General features: G+C 38.4%; 2 protein-coding genes across 3 annotated transcripts in view; both read left to right on the top strand.

Moving 5' to 3' along the window:
* Positions 1–201: 201 nt before the first annotated feature.
* Positions 202–2,432, top strand: LOC145468199 (transcription elongation factor 1 homolog). Its single transcript, XM_081451881.1, has 3 exons — positions 202–696; positions 1,232–1,302; positions 2,155–2,432. The coding sequence occupies exons 1-3, from the start codon at positions 584–586 to the stop codon at positions 2,217–2,219; spliced, it is 249 nt and encodes an 82-aa protein (XP_081308007.1). The 5' UTR covers positions 202–583; the 3' UTR covers positions 2,220–2,432.
* A 2,881-nt stretch (positions 2,433–5,313) lies between these two features.
* Positions 5,314–22,119, top strand: part of LOC145468072 (cytoplasmic dynein 1 heavy chain 1-like) — a 58,664-nt gene continuing 41,858 nt past the window's right edge. For both annotated transcript variants that reach the window (XM_081451738.1, XM_081451737.1), the window contains exons 1-29: positions 5,314–5,935; positions 6,887–7,142; positions 7,621–7,807; positions 8,323–8,543; positions 9,190–9,240; positions 9,334–9,503; positions 9,870–10,130; positions 10,494–10,710; positions 10,966–11,052; positions 11,462–11,617; positions 11,889–12,023; positions 12,299–12,433; positions 12,540–12,611; positions 12,886–12,969; positions 13,592–13,771; positions 14,247–14,390; positions 15,412–15,558; positions 16,059–16,303; positions 16,764–16,836; positions 17,036–17,146; positions 17,283–17,402; positions 17,863–18,003; positions 18,604–18,826; positions 19,025–19,170; positions 19,306–19,416; positions 19,521–19,730; positions 20,290–20,436; positions 20,640–20,806; positions 21,281–21,620. In XM_081451738.1, the coding sequence (XP_081307864.1) occupies positions 5,406–5,935; positions 6,887–7,142; positions 7,621–7,807; positions 8,323–8,543; positions 9,190–9,240; positions 9,334–9,503; positions 9,870–10,130; positions 10,494–10,710; positions 10,966–11,052; positions 11,462–11,617; positions 11,889–12,023; positions 12,299–12,433; positions 12,540–12,611; positions 12,886–12,969; positions 13,592–13,771; positions 14,247–14,390; positions 15,412–15,558; positions 16,059–16,303; positions 16,764–16,836; positions 17,036–17,146; positions 17,283–17,402; positions 17,863–18,003; positions 18,604–18,826; positions 19,025–19,170; positions 19,306–19,416; positions 19,521–19,730; positions 20,290–20,436; positions 20,640–20,806; positions 21,281–21,620 (5,067 nt within the window). In that variant the 5' untranslated portion in view covers positions 5,314–5,405. The remainder of the gene's footprint in view (positions 5,936–6,886; positions 7,143–7,620; positions 7,808–8,322; positions 8,544–9,189; positions 9,241–9,333; positions 9,504–9,869; positions 10,131–10,493; positions 10,711–10,965; positions 11,053–11,461; positions 11,618–11,888; positions 12,024–12,298; positions 12,434–12,539; positions 12,612–12,885; positions 12,970–13,591; positions 13,772–14,246; positions 14,391–15,411; positions 15,559–16,058; positions 16,304–16,763; positions 16,837–17,035; positions 17,147–17,282; positions 17,403–17,862; positions 18,004–18,603; positions 18,827–19,024; positions 19,171–19,305; positions 19,417–19,520; positions 19,731–20,289; positions 20,437–20,639; positions 20,807–21,280; positions 21,621–22,119) is intronic.

Here is a 22,119-nt window from a genome sequence, read left to right as displayed (position 1 = left end):
GTGAGAATTGCGGCATTATAAGGAGTTTGAAATAACGAAGGGTAAAAACGCGCAACGAAATAAAATGTTCCCTTTTGAATAAAATAAAGAAAATATACTCACCTTGCCTGGTTTCTGTTTTCCATTTGGCCTATTTCATCGTGTTTGAGGGTTTTGAGGTATGGAAAACTGCTACGCTCTCAACCCCCCCCCCCTCCCCACCCCCCACCCCCGCGTGCTTCGCGCTCGCTTGCGTCGAAAAAAAAGGGAAGCTGTGAACAGTCTAAACATAACACCGCACACGTAAGGTGGTCATGCCCTACTCGATACGCGAACATAAATCATAATTATTTGATCGATTCCTCGAATCGTGAGTTTGGGACGCCTATAATATACGTAGTCTGTTGGCAAACGGTCATCGATGGCGCAGTTATTTTCTTCCTGTTTGATCTTGGGGACACAACAAGAAGGCTTACACAACAGACTATTCGTGTGTGGAAGCTTCAGAACAGGCCATGGTTGCTTAGTTAGCCGAAGCGTGGTTTGCGAAAAGCTTTGGATTTATACTTCGGTGCGCTGAGCTTCTATTTAATCAGGTGTTAAAATGGGCAGACGAAGATCTAAACGAAAGCCAGCTCCTAAAAGAAGGCAGGATCCACTGGATAAGCAATTCAACTGCCCTTTTTGTAACCACGAGAAGTCGTGCGAAGTGAAAATGTAAGTTTGCAATCAAATGCGTTCACCGTTCATTCAAAATACGTGCTCATATTTCATTGATTCAAAAAAGAGGTTATTGTGCTTTACTTTAGATGACGCTTAGCTCAACTTGCTGTTTAGCTTGATGTAATATTTTATCTATTTGATGCTAAAGGGCAGTACGGGCTTGTTCCGTGTAACATGTCAGAAACTTGACCCATTACATGTATTTTAGAGTGGCCATGGAAGTCACATGGTCGTATTTGCGAAAAAAAAATGAAAAAAATGTGCCTCTGCATAGTAGCCTCTACAACGTGTTGCAGAATCTAGTCTCATTGATAATAAAACCTAATGAAACGACACGAAACTTAACATTGAAAGCTTTCATCAACCAGTTGCCATATTGTATACGTATCCCAGCTGTTTTGAGTAATTTTTGACCTGAAGATCCCACTCATCTGCTTTGACCTAACATTGCTGAGTTGCTTTAAATGAAGTTTTGATCTTAAGATCTGTAACTTAGGTCTTGGTAAGTTTCGTAACTTGTCTTTTTCAGGGATCGTGTTAGGAACACTGGACAAATATCCTGTAGAGTTTGCTTGGAAGATTTTCAGACATCCATCACTTGTATCCTTGTCTGTATAATTTTCTGTGCAACCCAAGTTGTTACTCTCACAGTCTTTATAGAATCAGGGCTACTTAGTTGTCGTTAATTAGTGACCCTTCCTTTATACCCACCCTCCCAAAAAGAAAATAGAAATAATACTAAAAAAGTTATTTATAGACCTTATCACAGGCAGGCAACGGCGTCAGAAATTACATTGTTTGTATGGGAATCAGATGGCAAAATAATAATTTTCTTAAAAACTGAATTCAGAGCAATATTTATGAATAGCAAAGTTAAGATACTAGACAAAATTGATTGAATGGATTGTACTGTATTTTGCAAAACCATGATGAGGTTTTTACATTTTGAGAATGGTTTTTCCTTGCTTATGTCTTATTGCAACTTATGTCAAAAATGTATACTCCATGCATACAATCATAACACCATTCTTAGTCTCATGTCCATGAGTCAAGTAGTTTGATCTCACACCGGCTGATGCTTGGGGACTAATATTTGCTTGTGCTTAGCAAAAATATTTGACCTCTTAATGCCCTACCTGGCACACTTTGGGAAAATATGCAACCTTAAACAAAGCAAAAAGAAAGTCGATATAAATGAAAGTACAAATGTACTTCCCACCCCACCTTCCTGAAATATTATTTCCCTAATTTTAGAATGCAAATGTAGTGGAGATGACCATATGACATTCAAATTTGAACTCTTTAGATATCTTTGCAAAAGGTATTGTGGTATTAAAAAATTTGGGCACTCTCAGGTTAAAAGTTTCGTGCCTTTGAACTTTATTATTGCAGTCAATTTGATCACATACATAATGTTATTGAGCTATGTACTTTCCTTAACAAGACCTACAGACCTTTCTGAACCTGTTGATGTATATAGTGACTGGATCGATGCCTGTGAAAGTGCGAACCAATAGCACATCATACATGTCAACAGAACTTCAACCGAATGAAGAAAAGAATGTTTGATCAAGACTGCAAAGAATCTGGAAATGGATGGTTGTAAAAAAAATCAGTGAGGAGGAGAAATGGATATGTGACAAATCAACTTAAAGGACTGTCTATTTTTGAAGAGAACTTTACCATCACATCAAATGCTTGTAAATATTGTACAAATCTTTCAAATGCTTGCAAAGCTCTCCTTGACAATCTTAATAATTTGCTATGAAGGATATTAACTTATCTGAACCCAATCAAGGAATTCTTGTTGTTGCCAGCTACTATTTAACTAAACTACAAGACTGTTGCCAATGGCTCTTGGTTAGATTCTAATCAGATAAATAGTTACAGTGGAACCCCACCTTATGACCACCCCGTTAATAGGGTCACCTCAAGGTCAAGGTCAAGGTCAACTTTATTTATGCAGGGTGGCCCAATCAGCACTTGGCTGGTATCAAAAGGGGCCCTGCGTAAATTAAGACTACATTAAATTTCTATACATAGAGATTAACGTTTACAATTATAAAAAATTAAAAATAAAAACTACTCTCTAAAATAAAGTCTAAGAAGATTTTTAAAAATGGGGAGCGATGTTGCTTCTTTTATTGTAGTGGGTAAATTATTAAAATGAAGCGCACCAGAGTATCTGAAAGTCCTTTTCCCTAGCGTTAACTTGGGTTTCGGCAAGTGCATGTCGTTCCTTTTCCTCGTGTTGTAAGAATGAACGTTGCAATTTCTAATAAAATAATCCGACAAATATGGAGGAGCTAAATTATTTAAACATTTAAAAACTAAAATGCATTTGTGGGCTTTTCTTTGGGTTTCCAAATCCACCCACCCTAACATTTTAAAAGATCCTTCGGTTGTTGCCCTCCTTTGTATAATGCGTGCTGCTCTGTTTTGCAGACGTTGCAAGCTGTTACTGCAACCGATTGACAGCCCATCCCATACCGTGTTAGTGTAATCAAAAATCGGCTGAACTAAACAATTATACACGCATTTAGCAGCTTTTAGAGTAAGGTAGGGTCGTATGCGTGACAGCAGGCCGAGATGTTTTCTTACTCTCTTACAAATCAATTCTACATGTTCGTTCCATGAAAGATTCTCATCTAGTGTTACCCCTAAATAACAGAAGCTTGATACTCTGTCAATGTTTTTCCCGTGAAGCTCTATTTTATAGTCTGGACAGTGTTCTAGTTTTTGCCTAGTTCCAAACAGCATCCATTTAGTTTTACTCTGATTGAGTATCAGCCTGTTGCTTACTAACCATTCCTCAACATTGGTAAGATCGTTTTGAAGAACCTGCTTGATGATATCTGGACAGGAATCAGGGAAATATATAACAGTATCGTCGGCATACATGCCTATTTGTGACTTCAGTAGACTTTGCGGGAGATCATTGATGTATATCACAAATAGTATTGGGCCCAGTATGGATCCTTGGGGAACCCCATAACTAATAGTTAAGCTCGATGATTCGTCTTGGTTGTATTTGACCTTCTGGGATCGAGCTGTAAGGTAGTCTTCGAACCTTGTTATTATGGCCACTTCATTCTGGCCCAAACAAAGCTCAGTCAGTTATTTTCTTATTTAAAGAACCCCTTTTATAATATGGCCACCCTGTTAATATGGTGAGATTTTTGTGGCCTGTTGGTGACCACATTAATGGGGTTCCACTGTATAATTTACGGGTACAAGTCGGATTGCAACGGATGAAATATTTTTTCTTTCTTTTCTTTATAAAAAATGTAACATTTTACTTGTATGACATAGCATGTGATACTCAACTATTGAAAATTCTTCTCAATAAGTTCATCTTGTTCTTTATGTTTGTACATAGAAAAATAATAATAATAAAGTTGCCCTCAGGGGAAGAAGAATACCAGCTTATAAAATTATAGCATTGAATATAGGAAACTTTTCTATGTTACTTAGTTAAATTTGTACAGAAGATTCTGGTTTATCAGCCTCTAATGTTTTGACACAAAGAAAATCTGGTAGACAAGTTTTTATTACACTGTTTCAGCATCTTAATTTTTCAGTGCAAAAAAAAAAAACAGAACTCAAGACACACAGTGATCATACAGCTTGAGAAGGGTGTGGGGAAAAGGTGCTGATGACTCTTTTCACATATTCAACCATCAAATGGTAGCGAGCAGACTAGCTAATGTCTCACCCCTGATATCTGGGATGACTTTGATGGCACTATCAGATGTTCTTTAGCCTGTTCCAGGTGTTCCGTTAGTAAGGGAGCAGATAGAATAGAAGGGAGTCAACAAATAAGATCTGGGTTCTTGGTTTTCACTTTCATGGACTGCACTCTTCTTTTTCTCAAAATTGCTAGCTGAATTCCTGGAGCAGGTCAGTGTTTGAATGTGCTGCACCAGACCTTTAGTCCAAATGTAACTCTCACCTTGTTTCATCCCAAAATAATGCTGGTCCAAGGCTTTCATTCACAGCTGTTTTAAGCCTGATTCTCAGATGGTCTGAGGTTTCTCGCTTTCACTCCCTGAGAGATGAGCTATTCTGAGCAAGCGATCTTAAACCTTGTGATGAATCAAGCTCAGTTACTGGTGCTTGAAACTGACCCCTTGTTGATATATATACAGATTAATTTACAAGTTTCTTACCACCCAGAATATATGTAAAAAAAATGAACTAATCAAGAAAATAAAAATGTACTAATAAATGTAACAAAAATATGCAAAGTCAATGGTTCAAAAAATAGTTCAAAAGTTTGTGCATCTTTGAAGACATCTAGTCAGGTCCACCATAATTACATGTTCATTTTGATTCATTCCCTGTTCTTGTTGGATTTTTTGTTGCACAGGAATAGTATTTTTGCAAATAACATAAGGGATCATAAGGAGTTGGGCCTATTACTGGATATAATAATTTTGTTGCTTTTGTTTGGTTATGTGCTCTGAAACACCAACTGCTGGAAACCAGTATTACAGAACTTTAAAGAAAATCTGTTGAAATTACCTATCAAGTACACCAATAGCGTGACTACAAAGCCCATCCTTACCCTCCCTACCCTCCCCACCCACCTGCAGTTTACACTGATCACGTGACTTCGGTCAACGTGAAAAATATAAAAGGAGTCGAAGACATCTTTGTGAAAACTTCAAGTAACAAAGGGTTGTGGTTGACATTCGGCGACCATGGAGTCGTCTTCTGATGGAGGACCTAGTTCTCCAACTCCTCCAGAAGCCGCTGTGGTTGATGTGAAGAATTTTACGAATTATTTGCGTCGAATTGTACCGCTTCTTCTCGAAGGTGACCCCGAGGTTCCTCTTGAGTTAGACACTTCTCTGAAAGACCCGCTGCACGTCGATTACATCAGGAAATTCCTTGCTGATGCGCAAACGAGAAGCCTTCTTGTCCAGCGAACGCCGCTGAAAGACGAAGAAGAAAGCGACGAAACCTCATCGACAGAAAGTGGCGCTGAAAACGAGCGAGAAAAAGCGATTTATTCCATCGATTTAGATGTTCATTACACCGCGCCCAAACTGTCGAGTGTAGCGTTTATCAAGCGAGGAGCGATCGTAGATGCCGACAAGAAAATCACATCGCAAATTCGTGTGATAAATCTGAACGAAGGCTCCCCTTATGAGACTTTGCACTCCTATATCAGCAACGCTGTGGCGCCATATTTCAAGTCGTTTGTCAGGAAATCTGGAAAGGCAGACAGGTGAAATTTGACTATTTCTTTACTATTTTGTTCATGTAGGTTTGTCCTTTTTTCTGGTGCACATAGAGGAAAGATTCTTTTAAATCAACGATGTATAAATGTCAGTTTTAATAAAATGTCTGCATGGGTTTGGGTGTGTTGAGGTGCTTTTTTTTAACACTTGCTAATATCTAATATGCAAATTTATTCGTAATAAGCTAATATTTCATTGTACTGTACAGTACGTTCATGTCTGCGAAGAAATATCCAAAATATAAATGATTTTTTTTATATATTAAGCTTGACTTAGCTGTCTGTGTTTATACAGTTAGCTTGCTTGCGCTTTGCAAGTGCTATGGAGTGTAAAAATCTGAAGATCTAAGCTTCTGTTTTGATATGAACATTAATGAAGCTATATGTACATTAAAATAGTTTCAAGGCAAGAATATTCATTGTATTTGTATAGTAGGACTTTGCATGCAATCCCTCCTTACCTGTTTGCTTGACAGTGTAGTTTGATCATAAGGAGAAACTAGGTCAAGTTAATTTTTTATAGAATCAAATGTTTAATTAATGCGTGCCAAGCTTTGCCATTAATTCTCCCCCATGCTGCCATCTTGGAGGGTCCATGAAGTTTTTGTCAGTGTTCTCTTAATTCTGTGACAATCGCAGATTTTGTCCACGTGGCATCAGAAATATATTTACATCCGCAATATTTTACAAGCTTCTCATAAAGTCTAATCAGCCAACCTGAGTTTACCTCACCACCGAGGTTATGTTTTATTGACTCGCAGAATTGCATTGCTTGATGATGAGAATGTTGGTTCATTATGAGTTCATTTAATAATATGAACACTCAATGATTTTATAAACAGTCCCTCTGATTCAAGCAACTTGTACAACATCTTCTTTTACTCTGCATCATGTGCTTATAGCAGCTTCTAATTTATTGGTTATGAATCTTCATTGTAGAGATGGTGATAAAATGGTTCCTTCTGTGGAAAAGAAGATCGCAGAGCTGGAAATGGGATTGCTTCATCTGCAACAAAACATTGACATCCCTGAGATTTCTCTGGCGATTCATCCTGTGGTGACAGCAATGGTTAAGAAGTGTGCAGAAGATGGACGGCGTCCTAAAGTACAAGATTTTGGTGACAAAGTTGAGGATTCAACCTTCTTGAATCAGCTGCAGAATGGTGTGAACAGATGGATCAGAGAAATTCAAAAGGTAAAGATTGTTTATAAAATTATGTAGAAAAATAGCTGTATTTAGGGTTATATTTTGATTGCTAATTCAAATCTGGACAAGAGTTAACGTATCAAATATGAAACACCGTGTTTGACCACATTTCCAGTCAGTGTGAAGAGAGTTGAAAGTATGATTCGTAGGGGAGTATTTTTAAGGAACTTAAAGGTGTTTGGAATTGTGGTGAAACAATGTCTTGAGTGCTGATACAGTACATGTATGTCTTCTTAATCGAAAGTAAAGCTAGGAAGAAATGAAATTGTAAAAATCTGGGCTAATTGAGATCACATATGCAAACACCATCGTGGTCATGAATTTCTTTGTTTAATAAATTTGATGAGTTATTAATGAGTTTGAGAAGTACATGTAACAGTTATTTTGCCAGCAAGTGGATCTGTCTGAAGGTTGCAATAAACGGGTTGAACTCAGACTGTACATTGCTTCATATCTGTTCCTTCAGGTTACCAAACTAGACCGCGATCCCGCATCTGGCACTGCTTTACAAGAGATCAGCTTTTGGTTGAATCTAGAGAGAGCCTTACTGAGGATCCAAGACATCAGAGAGAGTCCAGACATTGCACTCACTCTAGACATCTTAAAACATGGAAAACGGTTTCATGCTACTGTCAGCTTTGACACAGATACAGGTAAAATATTGGCTTGTGAATGACGCTGTCAAAAGCTATTGCATTTAATTGTTTTGTGAAAATAAAAATGTACTTGATACATATATATGCTCACTTTGAATTGTAAATTTGAAAAGTATAGACTTGTATGTTTGTGAGGTAGGCAACTTTCTCGAGACATCAGGGTGCAACATTTGAAAACTTACCAGTTTTGCATACTGTTAGATGTACACATACATTGTACATGTGCATGTATAACTGTGAAAGTTAAGCACCATCAATTTGAGTCAATTTTTGCAAAATACATTTACATGTAGTTGGTGATATGGTGGTTCATCAAGTGTAAATCAATTATTTCTATTCAAAACCTTGTTATTCTGGTTGATGTATTTTGAATGTGCATTTTTTATTTCATGAGGCGTGGGTCTCCTTATGTCTTACAAAATAAAGCAGTAAAACTAGTCAAAATTTTTTTCAGTGAGGAAAGTTGTTAACAAAATTCAGCAAAGCTAAAGTTGGCTTTTCCTTCAATTTAGGTTTAAAGCAAGCTTTGGCAACAGTGAATGATTACAACCCACTGATGAAGGATTTCCCCTTGGATGACCTTCTGGCTGCCACAGAACTGGACAAGATCCGTGCTGCACTGAGTGCCATTTTCACTCATTTGAAAAAGATCCGTAGCACCAAGTATCCAATCCAAAGAGCCCTGCGCCTTGTGGAAGCCATTTCCCGCGACTTGAGTTCACAGCTCCTGAAAGTATGTTACTATTCTTCTAGTCTGAGATAAAGTTTAAAGTTTATAGTACTCAGATCTTCTCTAGTTAGAATTTTAAATCCCAGAAAATTAATAAAATTTTTCCAACCTCCCCCAGCCACTCTTTTATAAGCTTCCCTCTTCAAATGGTAATCTGAGGTGATAAAAAGGGTTTCTTTATTAGGTCTGAATTGAGCTACATGTACATGTCTGAGGTGTACATGTGCACCCCTATTTGGCCTGCTGATCGCAAATTAGATTTATCAATTTATTGGACAGCTGGACCAGGTTGTTAGCAAGCTGGTTAACACTAACCCAGGATTAAAAGTTAATGGCAGTATTGATTTTTCTTGTATAAAGAGGTTTTTACTGCCTATGTGTTGTCTAGTTTTAGATTATTTAAACTCAAAACTGAATTACAAACAATATAATTAACAGAAAACCCCACCAAAAGTTTCAAAAATGAAGTCAAAATTCTTGCCAATCCTGGGTTAGGATTATGCTTTGAACAACCCCACCTTGGTGGGTTACATGTAGTTTTGTAACAGGATTTAGAAAACATCAAGTCAAATTCCAGGGAAAAAACTCTCTTCAAAGTGTATGACAAACAGAATTTAATTTTTGTGTTCTTATTTGACAATTTTATCAGGTTTTGGGTACCAGAAGATTGATGCACATCACCCATGAAGAATTTGAAAAGGTAACATGCAGTTCATAAGGCTTTCTTTACATCAAGTTCATATTTTCCAGTCACTTTTGTGGCAAAATTAATGTACATTTTAATTTGTTATAGATCATGATCGCTTGTTTTGAAGTGTTCACAACCTGGGATGATGAATATGAAAAGCTTCAAACCTTGTTGCGAGACATTGTGAAGAAGAAGAGAGAAGAAAACCTGAAGATGGTGTGGAGGGTAAATCCAGCTCACAAAAGACTTCAAGCAAGGCTTGACCAGATGAGAAAGTAAGGGGATTGTTGTTTTATATATGGGTTATTGGCCATGTGTGAGGGCAAGTGGCTGGATATTGGCCTAGTTCTTTTTTCACATGTTTACTGACTGAGACAGAGACAAGGTCCATAAACGCGCAATGAAAGACCAAGGATTTGTATTATATGGAAAAAGAACACTATTTTCTTGAGGGAGACATCAGTTAATCCCAAGTAGGCAAGATAGCACGATCTTGCTTGCTTGGGTAGCCAATCACAGTGCAGGATTTAGCTCATCTTACCCATAATACCATTCACGTCCACCTCAATAAATTACCATCCTCCGATGGCAAATGTTGTTAAATTTGCTTTATTGACAAGTTACAATGTGCATCATTTCAGATTTCGCCGGCAGCATGAACAACTACGGGCTGTCATTGTCCGTGTTCTTCAGCCCCCAACTGTCAGCCAAGCCTCTCCGCCCAGCCCTGGTGGTCCTCCAAAGACTGTCGAGGATGAGGAGGTGAAGCCAGAAGCTCTGCTTGATCCTGCTGATGCTAACGCTATTCAGGAAGTGAACCTTGCTTATGAGAATGTCAAGGAAGTTGATGGACTTGATGTGTCAAAAGATGGCTCTGAGGCATGGGAAGCAGCCATTAAGAGGTTTGACTACGACATTATTATTACTAGTAACTAATTATGGCTAAATTGCCAGAAATTACAAATTATGTGAAGTCATTAGATGTTATATATCAAGCACAAAAGACCTTGTTTGAGAAACAAATATCATTGAAATACTTTTGGTTTTGAAATTTTTAGTGCACTGCCATTTACAATGGAAGATCTGATGTTGCTTCAATCAGTTGCATGGGAAACCAAAATGACTGTTGCATGCCTGGAAAATTCAAAGCACAAAATGTTTGGTACCTATTTCTGAGTCATGGACTTATAATTGTATCAGGACATCTCAACATTCCTTCTTTAAAGTAGAATCCCTTGCTAATATTTAACTACATTATATTGTAGGTATGATGAGCGCATAGACAGAGTGGAGACTCGTATCACAGCACGTCTACGAGACCAGCTCGGAACAGCTAAGAATGCAAATGAGATGTTCAGGATCTTCTCCAGGTTCAATGCTCTGTTTGTGCGTCCACACATCAGAGGTGCAATCCGCGAATACCAGACTCAGCTGATCCAGAGGGTGAAGGATGACATTGAAGCACTTCATGACAAGTTCAAGGTATGAAATTTTAGAGTGGAATTCACTGTATGTTTGTTGAATGTGTTGAGTTTATAATTACTTGGCAAAATAAATTTTAATCTCAACTTGAAGGCAGTCCTGCCAAGCCACATCTATATAAACTGTACATTGAGTTATGCTTACAATTTGTACGACTGTACAATTTTTGTCCTGCCTTTGATTCTTCATTAAAACTTTTAGCACTGAAATGGTTAGGTCTGGTTATAGCTTTTTATATGTTTGTTATATCCCTAGATCCAGTATCCATACAGCAAAGCCTGCAAGATGAGTAAAGTTCGAGATTTGCCTCCTGTATCTGGCTCCATCATTTGGGCAAGACAGGTCAGTGCTTCTCTTCCTTCACCAGTGATCATGAGAGCAATCTTTCAAAATGTTGATGTTGGGTTGTACATTTAGTACTTGATTCGTAGAGACTGAGTAGACTTTGGTTGTAGTTATGATCACTTTGTTAAATTGCTGGGCTTCTGGTTGCCTTTTCTTCCGGGCTACAATTTGCAGAATGACAGTACTACAAAATGTGACTGATTACTTTTCTCAACTTATATTATTTTTGTTAAAGAAAATGAACTTCAATGTACATTTTGTTTGTACAACCTTGTGAGAATGCTCAGCTGAGTTTGTGAGCACTTTCCTTTTACAATGTAGTTTGGGAGGAGGCGTGGTCTTCAAACAACATAAGCTTGACAGTCAGAGCACATAGTTATAGAAATCAATTAATTTTCTGCTCCAGATTGACCGTCAGCTATCTGCATACATGAGGCGTGTGGAAGATGTCCTTGGAAAGGGCTGGGAAAACCATGTTGAAGGACAGAGGCTGAAGGCTGATGGCGACAGCTTCAGGCAGAAATTGAACACTCAGGAATTGTTTGATGACTGGTCAAGAAAGGTCAGTACACTAAATCAAGTCAAATACGGTACCTTAGGTCAAAATCAGAGAAAAGAAAAATCTCAATGAAATCTTAATGAAATCTTATGAAATACATTAATTATATATCAATAAATATTGCTATTACAGCTTATAATTTCTGTCATCTAGAGACAAATCTAAACTTGTAGTATAAGGAACAATTTGTTCTTTAAAGTTCATCTGCTTTTCAATCAGTGCAACTTAGTTACTAACAAAACCATCTTGACTCCCTTCTCTTTCTCTGTTGCAGGTTCAACAGCGAAATCTTGGGGTTTCTGGACGAATCTTCACTATTGAAAGTACAAGAGCCAGGGGTGGTGGCAGAGGAAATGTGTTGAAACTGAAAGTGAACTTCTTACCAGAAATCATCACACTCTCTAAAGAGGTGTTTTTTTCATGAGTATTTTTAACTATTACTTTTTGGCTAAATGGGACAACTAAATATGGAAAAGACAAGAACAGGACAGAAAATCCCCTTCTGTAGAAATTTTATCTTGGACATGTACATGTGTAAACTGTACATGAAATATAATCTCACTGAAAGTGGCATAACCTGCGAGCATTGACCAGCCAGTCCCAATTCCTAAAATGTGTAGGAGCCAATATTCATTTTTTAGTACTTAGTTTTAAAAGTAACTAATCTTTTCCCTTTTTTGGTAGGTTCGTAACCTAAAGTGGTTGGGTTTCCGAGTTCCATTGGCAATTGTAAACAAGGCACACCAAGCCAACCAGCTTTACCCATTTGCCATCTCACTTATTGAAAGTGTGCGAACTTACGAGAGAACATGTGAAAAGGTATTTAAGATTTATGTTTAATATTGACCATTCCAACCTACATACTTTGCTTGTGGAAGTTACAGTAATTTAATACTCTCATTTATTTCATTGACTTGTTTTTAAGGTTGAAGAGAAGGGTTCTATCTCACCTCTTGTTGCTGGTTTGCGAAAAGATGTACAGGCTCTCGTTACAGAAGTAAGTTATATAAAGTATTTGGTCTGAAATTATTATATTTATATTGCATGTGAAACTGTTTTGGTTGTAATCCAGCCTTCTCCTACTGTAGAATTGATTGAAGAATTTCTTTATGAGGGACATTACCAAGAAACAAGTAGTGTTATCTGTATTCTAATACAGCACCATTCTGTTGTAGCAATTTTCATAGTGCTACATGTATATTATATACTGCAAGTGAGAGGGTGTAATTATTTGCACAGAGTTAACTTTGATTGACTGGTTATTTCTGCAGGGTATGGTTCTTGTTTGGGAATCCTACAAGTTGGATCCATATGTGCAGAAGCTAGCCGAGGCTGTGTTTAACTTCCAAGAAAAGGTACAATAAACTAGTAGATCTTAACAACCACATGTTTGTAACTTTGTGAGATTTACAGTAGTTGTTACAGATTTTGGTTTATCATTTTGAAACCTTTCTGTCCCAGTTTTAAAAGGTTAATTTTTACATGTTAAGTTTGTAATTCCTTTGTTTATTTATATGACCCAAACCCAGATGTACATGTACATTTGCCTGCACTGTGTATGCAGAGTTTCTTTTGTTTAATTATTAATTTTATATTGAACATTTTTAGATCACTTTCAAAATGAATATAATTCCATTTCAAATAATAAGATGCATCTACAATGTGACAGAGATGTCTTTATTGTTATAATTATTACAACAATATAACCATTTCTGCAACTGGAGAAACATTGGCTCTGGCTATAGGTCTGGACAGTATGGATTTATCAACAGGCTTTTAGCCAGATGGATGTCTAGGCATCCTGTGGACAGCCAATTTCTATAGAAAATTATTTTATTTTTCGTATGCTGCCTTATAAATTGCTCATTTGAGAAGGCCCTATAGCACATTTTAGACGGCCACTTTTCAAATTCTGGCTAAAAGCCTATTTATCGACAGTATGCATTGTTTGGTTGATGATTTAATATTAATTTCCAGGTTGATGACTTGCTGAGTAGCGTTGAGAAGATTGACATTGAAGTGCGATCCCTCGAGACTTGTTCCTACAACAGTCATACATTCAGGGATGTTCTGGGTAAAGTTCAGAGAGCAGTGGATGAGTTGAACCTTCATTCCTACTCTAATCTTCCTCAGTGGGTTGCGACTCTTGATCTTCAGGTAATACTGGAGTCATTCTAAACGAATTCATAATTTGTTTTTGGGTTATTTTTTGTTGTTGTGAGACATGTCACTTTTTTGTGATACTTTCCATTTTAAATTCAATTAAATGCAATTAAACTTAGTGAACGACACTCGTCAGGTGGTCAGCAATTTCTGGTTGTTGGTGCAGGCACATTGCATCCCATGGTAGTGGTGTGTTTAAGCATGGCATAATCAAGCTACTAGTTATTTTGCCTTTTTTTTTTTCTGCCCCTCCCTCCTCATCCCTTTTCCACTCTTATTTCAGTGTGAGCTGTGATGGGTGCCTGGTTAACCATCTGTGGGGGCTCATGGCTGGGTTGCAGGGATTGCCAGCCATGAGAGCGTTTCACTGTCTAGGGGCTGGGTTGATCACAGTGGAGGCCCTCAGGCACCCATCCTCCATACAGCCTGATGCAGTTGTTAATAACTTGCTGTGGAACATTCGTTATAGGTTGAGAAGTACTTGTCAGGTCGTCTGGAGGCTGGTTTGAAGAGCTGGACTGACTGTCTCAAAGGAAGCAAGACTTCTAAACACTTGGATGATACTGACACATCCATGATGGCACACAAACCAGGGGGAGACCCTGACATACAGGTTTGATAGAGAATTTCTATCAACTGAAAATGTCGGAAAATTATTAAGAGGGTATAGTGAAACCCCCTTTCATGGCTACCATTTTATTACAGCCACTTTATTCTGGCCTAAACAAAAGTTCAGTCAGTCATTTTCTTATGTAAAAAAACCCCTTTAATGCAGCCATCCTATCAATACGGTTAGATTTTTGTGGCCCATTGGTTACCAGATCGTTTAACTGGGTTCCACTGTTCAATGGTGTGTGTCAAAAAACACATGTTCTATATTTTCTTTTTTCTTTTTTCTTTAACTTTTATTAACGCCCAAGTCGCTAGTGGAGGGAAGGTGCCTACGAAGCCCGGGGGCTGCAACCACAGTCACATCCCCAAGGCGCTAGAACACCCGACTGGCCTGCCCAACCCGCAACCAAGCCACGAGCCCCCCGCGCCAAGCCCCCTACAGGCACCCGTCACACTCAAGCCAGACGGCATTGGTGGAAAAATAAATGAATAAATAAATAAATAAGTAAATAAATAAATAAATAAATAAATAAAATAAAATGCTGAAAAGAAAGGGGGGATAGGGAGGGAACGCCGAGAACCGCTAAACTATAATTCAATCCACAACGCCACACTAACAGAGCGATGAACACACTGCGAGCACATGGGACGACAACACATGTACTAACCAAATATACCGCTGGACAATGTCAGCCCCAGGGCTCTCACGACCATATGACTGTTGCAAACGCTACAGAAACGCACCAAACGCTAAACAAACGCTAACAGATGGCCAAGGCACTAACAAACGCCTACAAAAAACGCTACTGACCAGACTGGCTCCTGGTCATAACTATGTAAAATTTCATTGAACTATATCAAACACTACAAAACGCACCAAACGCTAACCAAACGCTCACAGACGGCCAAGACACTGACAACCGCCTACAAAAACGCTACTGACCAGACTAGCTCCTAGTCGTTAACTATGTTAAATTCCATTTAACTATATTTAAATTAACTTTGTAACTGCCTTCTTACAGATTCTACGACATGAGATACTGATTCAGAATCAAGTCCTGTTTATACAACCTCCCGTGGAAAGAGTGCGAGAACACTTGATCGCTGAGCTACACATATGGATTAGTAACATCACACTGCTGCCCCGCATCCAGAGTTCTCGGTATCAGGTTGGTATAGGGGTCATCCCTTTTCTGCAGGCCTGTCATTATATGCCGTATTTCCTAACACCTGTTGTGGCCGAGTATGCTTGATATGCCCTTAATGTTATGAGTGAAATTACTTGTAGTTGATACATTTCACCAACAAAATAACAAATTTGTTATGGGTGTGAAGATCATTGCTACAGGTGACTCCAAACCTGATGACAGCCCTTCTGAGTTACATCTCTGTCAGTACCCATGAGTCTCTGCCACTCACTCTCCTGACTTTTGTGATGTTCCAGAAAATATCCATACCCCTCTCATGGAAGATTTTTTGGTTTGACCTTCTCCCCCCAATCCCTCTGGAAATTCCAGTTTTTGTTCTTACTTTCTTTTCAAATCATACTAATAACAAGCCTGGATTTCACTAGTGACTTGAGTGTAACCTCAAATATAAGAAGTCTGTTTATTTGTAAAAAAAGTGTAAAAACCAAGATGTTAATCCATTTTGTTTTGCATTATTGTAGGTTGGCCTGGAGCGCGATGAGCTTGAGACTGACACAACTTACCGCAGTCTCTTGGGAAAGCTTCCTGAAGGCCCAGTGTACCTGCAAGCTGCTTACGCTGCAATCGAAGAGAAGGTGGCAAAGATGGAGGAGTATGTACAGGTGTGGCTTCAGTACCAGTCTCTCTGGGACATGGATATGAGCATGGTGTACAACAGACTGGGAGAGAACATGGAGAAGTGGATGGTTCTTCTCAAAGACATCAAGTAAGGGCAGACTGACTTAACATTTACTGTAGCCTTTGCCTGTAGAATTTACAGAGATGTAGCTAAAAATTCACTAAGCCAGCTCATTAACAAGCCCAGCTAACTTTCTGGCCTTGGCTGCTCCACAGTTTACCCAAGTCTTTGTTTTCAAATGAAATTGCAGCTAGATTTTATTTCTCTTTTAGCCAGTGAAAATAGCTGTCAACCGACACTTACTGACATGCTTGGAACTAAACCACAAGACTAACTTTAAGACTAAAGTATGACCAATAATAATTATAATTATAATAATTATTATGACCACTTACATTTTGGCTGTGATGCTGTTCAGGTTTTTTTTTTTAACTTTATCAGAAAGGATAATTTTAGTAGAACTTGACAAACGTGTGCTTTGTCAATCTAACACAAAGTGTTCTTTTTGGAAATATTTACAATGTATGTTATCTGTCTTTTTCTACAGGCGAGCGCGTGTCACCTTTGACACTTCAGACACACGGAAAGTCTTTGGACCAATTGTCATTGACTATCACCAGGTATTTTTGTGTATTTCACAGCTGCTATTAAGGTCTAATATCACTAATATCAAATAGGAATGTCCCTTGAAAATAGCAATAAATTCTAAAAGATACTTACAGATACTTCAAAATAGGTTTCAAACTTGCATTATAACTTATCCAGATGATCAAAATGGTTACTCTCTATGTCAAACATTTTTCTGTGCTTTGATTCCAGGTTCAATCTAAAGTCAACATGAAGTATGACACATGGCACAAGGAAATCCTCAGCAAGTTTGCCTCACGCCTCGGAGATAACATGCAGGACTTTTATGGCTCAGTCTCCAAGGTAATCTTTTGTTTACGGTAGAACCTCTATTTACTGTCAGACTGAGTGCACATTGTATTTCAGACATTGTAATTATTTCATGTTGATATCTTGATATTTTTATGAATACTCTGAGCACTAGTGTTTGGTATTTCAGGCCCGTACTGATATGGAGCAGCAAACGATTGAAGGAGCCTCGACATCTGATGCTGTTGGGTTCATCACTGTTGTGCAGTCACTGAAGAGAAAGCTGAAGAACTGGGAGAAGAATGTTGAGGTCTGAAATGTTTCCTTCCCACTTTCACACAGTGATATAGGTGGGGTTGTGAGGTCCCTAACCAGCATCCAGCATACAGCTATGATTTATTGCATATTTAATTAATTTTACCCAGATTACAACTTTTTTTTGGAACCAAATCATGGCAAAGAAAGGAAATTATTGACAGAGTATGGAGTTAGATAGAAAAGACTTGCAATGAGATTTTGATCCTGCTGCTTAGCTCTCGCTGTTGTCAGTCAATATCATCACTCTGTGAACTTCAAGCCCACTACTCTCACCCAGCCATTTCCAGCCATTTCCTTCCTTTCCTTCCATTTCCATTTCTTTCTGAATCAATGTGTATGATTGCAACAGATAAAGTGGTTTTTTCTTTGGTTGTGTTTAGGAATTAACTTGATTTTGTTTTACATTTCACATGACGTATTTTTAAAACATGATTTAATTTCCAAAATAATAGATGTACAAAGAAGGCCAGCGTATCTTGGAGCGACAGAGATTTGCCTTCCCTCCATCATGGCTGTATGTTGACAACATTGAAGGAGAGTGGGGTGCGTTTAATGACATCCTGAAGAGAAAAGACTCCAGTATTCAGACCCAGGTAATTAAAAAATAGCATGTTCCCTATAATTTTCTGTCGTTCATGAAGTTAATAAATCTGAATGTGCTTTTCAAGAAAATATCCATATTCCCCCTACAGAAGGGATTGGAATTTCCTGGGGGGTGGGGAGGAGTTGTGTAAGATCAAAAAATTTTAAGAGAACATATCAAGCTTAATTGGAATTTCCAGTGGTGGAGGTATAGATATTAATCTTTCTGAAACTACACCTTCAATCTCTTGGCGGATGTAAGGCTTAAATAAAAGATCTTCTATTAGCATAACATAGGGCTAAACATTGCAATGAGATAGTAATGGGAAAACTTACAAGATTGATGGTCAGTGAAAGCGAGCCAAATTAAAGTAACAACAAATGGTGCAAAACTTTGTTTTAGTAGAGGTTCAAAATGCCAGATTGATAGTCCCTTATGAAGTGTCTACAAGTTTAATAAAAATAATCCTTAACTGGAGTTGATGCAGTTTTCTTGTGATAGTAAAATTATCCCTGTTCATTCTCTTTTGGTCTTCAGTAATGATGTACTAACAATACAAATGTAGGTGTTAAGTACAGATTTTTCATTTGTTATTCTATTCTCTTGGTAGGTTGCCACTTTGCAAATGAAGATCATCTCTGAGGACCAGGCAGTAGAAACACGCACTTCAGAGCTGCTGTTTGAATGGGAGAAGGGCAAACCTGTTCAGGGCAGCACAAGACCTGATGTAGCACTAAACAACTTGGCCATTTTTGAGGGCAAGTTCTCCAGACTTAAGGAAGACAGAGACAATGTCGCCAGGGCCAAGGAAGCTCTGGAACTGATGGAACCAGGTGAGATTTTGATAATTTGTTCGAATTATGAATTCTTTGGACACCAGAAAAGTATCGCCCACACTGTAGCGCAGTTGCATCAATAGGTTAAGCCTGTTGTCTGTGATTAGCATAAAGGCAGCCATTAGATGGCGTGGTATCCCTCACGCTGTTATCTGCTGTGGTTTGTGTACTGACTTTTTGGTGACTTGTTTGCAGGAACATTGGTGGCTAGTGATGAGCGAGTCCAGGTTGGTCTGGAAGAGTTACAAGACTTGAAGGGTGTGTGGTCTGAACTGGCGAAGGTTTGGGAGAAAGTGGATGAGTTGAAGGAGAAACCATGGCTTTCTGTTCAGCCTAGGAAGGTGAGTGCTATGGTGTAGTAAAAAGTGTCATTTAGACATAAACAGAATTATCACCAAAACACAAAGGTTAAAATAATGTAATCAAGTGCTACATTCATTGTGCATAACTGTTGATGATGTTTAATATCTTTACAGCTGCGTCAGTCACTTGATGGTCTGTTGAATGACATGAAGAACCTTCCAGCTCGGCTCAAACAGTACTCTTCATTTGAGTATGTCCAGAAAACAATCAAGACTTACTTGAAGGTAATAGCCTCTCTGCTCTGAAAAAAGTGTTATTGTGTTTGGTGCAGCCATCATGTCCAGATGTTGTGCTCAGTTTCTACAATGTTTCTTTTTGCATTTGGTAGGTTAACATGCTGATTGTTGAACTCAAGTCGGAAGCATTGAAGGAGCGGCACTGGAAGACACTGATGAGAAAGCTGCATGTCAACTGGGTGTTGAGTGATTTAAATTTGGGACAAGTGTGGGATGTAGATCTGCAGAAGAATGAAATGATTGTCAAAGATGTCATTCTTGTTGCCCAGGGAGAAATGGCCTTGGAGGAATTCTTGAAACAGGTGATTCTTTCATTTTATCCTCAGAATTGTGGCCTCGACACCCCCCTGAGGTGTTAGAAGGATGATGATGATCCTCAGAATTGGGTCAATTGTGTCAGTCTTCTTCATGGCTGTTTAGTAGCTTTTGTTATCTTTTGTGGAAGTGTCAAAGACCAGTATTGCCAGCATCTGTTTAGTTGTTTTCTGCTGTTCCTGCCTCTAGCTGGTATGCTAATAATACTTCTGATATAATTGAAATATGCAATAATACTTTCAAGGCTGTGGTGTAAGAAAAATTTTGAGGAGCCCAAGGGTTTCTAACTATGAAATCCTAGGTGCCCAGCACTTAAACGGACATGAAAAAAGTATGTTTTTCCATTCGCCCAAAATAAAAAGTTAGTCGTCTGATGGTACCCTGGTGCTTCATGGCACAACCCTGACACATACAATTCAATTTTCAATTCAACTAGAATAGGAATGTATTTCATCCTATACAAGATGGGTCAGCATATCTATATCGAAATAGGCAAATGCTATGCATTTCAAATGGTAGTGACATCTATTATTATTTTGGCTGCAGGTGCGAGATGTGTGGCAGACCTATGAACTGGAGCTTGTGAACTATCAGAACAAATGCCGCATCATCCGTGGCTGGGATGACTTGTTCACCAAAGTCAAGGAACACATCAACAGTGTGTCAGCCATGAAACTGTCCCCATACTACAAGGTACATTTTGTGTTCTTTATGTTGGAACGGTCATCGTTAAGATTTGCAGGGATGTAGCTCAGTGCCGACTACTGGCTAATTTCATTGTCTGAAAGACTAAAAAGTCAACATCACTAATTGAAAGTGCACTCATTTTCATTGACGACATCAATAGCAAGATCGGACTGGTGCATGTCTTTTAAAAAGCTCTGCTTGTTTCTTAGGTCTTTGAAGAGGATGCCCTTCAGTGGGAGGAGAAGCTGAACCGTATCCATGATGTGTTTGATGTGTGGATTGATGTCCAACGTCGATGGGTGTACTTGGATGGTATCTTCAGTGGAAGTGCTGATATCAAGGCTTTGTTACCAGTGGAAACTCAGCGCTTCCAGAGGTGGGTGTTATTTATTTGCTGCAATTGATTTTCCTTCATTTAATAATTTGTACCAGTTATAAGTAAATTAATACCTAAGTTTTGCTGCATCATCAAACATTTCCAAGCGAAAGAAATATTTTCAGCTAGAGTATACCTGTCTGAATGAACAATTCAGAGTTGCTATAAAAATTCCTCCATGTTACAGAAAACAGAGTTAAAGAAGCTATGCCACAATCTTTTAAGTCATTTTTATTCACTTTTAAATTGCAGCAAACCTTAAAATGATAGTTTTAGTAAGGCAGAGTAATACCACAATTGTAATACAAAAAGGAAACTAAACAAGGATGGCTACAACCAAGAAAGACTAAGACAGATTATCAACGACACCTTGAGAACTTTGGCCATGTAGCAGACTTAAATTGCATATAAGTTAGTGTACCAGTTTCACTAAGTTGGTTGGCAAATCTCTTTGCTGCTTTCTTTTCACCCCAGTATCAGCACAGAATTCCTGACACTAATGAAGAAGGTAGCCAAAACACCTCTGATTGTGGATGTCCTCAACATCCAAGGAGTTCAGCGTCAGCTGGAACGTCTGGCAGATCTACTTGGTAAAATCCAGAAAGCTTTGGGTGAATACCTGGAAAGGGAGAGAGCATCTTTCCCACGATTCTACTTTGTGGGAGATGAAGACTTGCTTGAGATCATCGGGAACAGCAAGAGCATTCCAAAGCTGCAGAAGCACTTCAAGAAGATGTTTGCTGGTGTTGCTGCCATTGTTCTTAATGATGAGGAAAATTTGATCAGTGGCTTGAGTTCCAAGGAAGGAGAAGAGGTAACTGCACTACATTGGAAGAAAAAAATACTTTGTGGTGTATTAGTTAATAAGTGTTATTTGGAATAATCAGGGTTTCAGTAGGACATTGGTTTAGCCCCTTCTACATTGGAGCTAAAAACACTTGCAGTACTGTATCTACACACTTGTACACTGTGTCATAACATTGACTGTGCTGGTTATCTCTGCATCTAACCCACAAGGTATTTTTGTGTGATTTGCCATGCTCTAAACAAGCAAGGGACTCAGTTCAAATATTTGTAATACACTTTTGAAAAGCTGTGATTTAAGAGAGCTTTGTATCATTTGGAGAGACACTTGCTCCTTTGAATAACTGGACAAAAAACTTTCCATTGTATCATCATGGAAACAATGCCGTGGGAAAAAGACTTCAACTATGCTTAACACGAATACTTACAGAATATACATTAAGGTTTTTATAAGCTATTTGTAATTCAATACTGTTCTGTTACTATTTTCACTTTTATCAATAGTGTCC

Source organism: Orbicella franksi, chromosome 14, assembly GCF_964199315.1.
Source record: "Orbicella franksi chromosome 14, jaOrbFran1.1, whole genome shotgun sequence".
NCBI classification, from domain to species: domain Eukaryota; kingdom Metazoa; phylum Cnidaria; class Anthozoa; order Scleractinia; family Merulinidae; genus Orbicella; species Orbicella franksi.
Note: the sequence above shows the minus strand (reverse complement) of the source record. Positions and strands in the feature narration are given on the sequence as shown.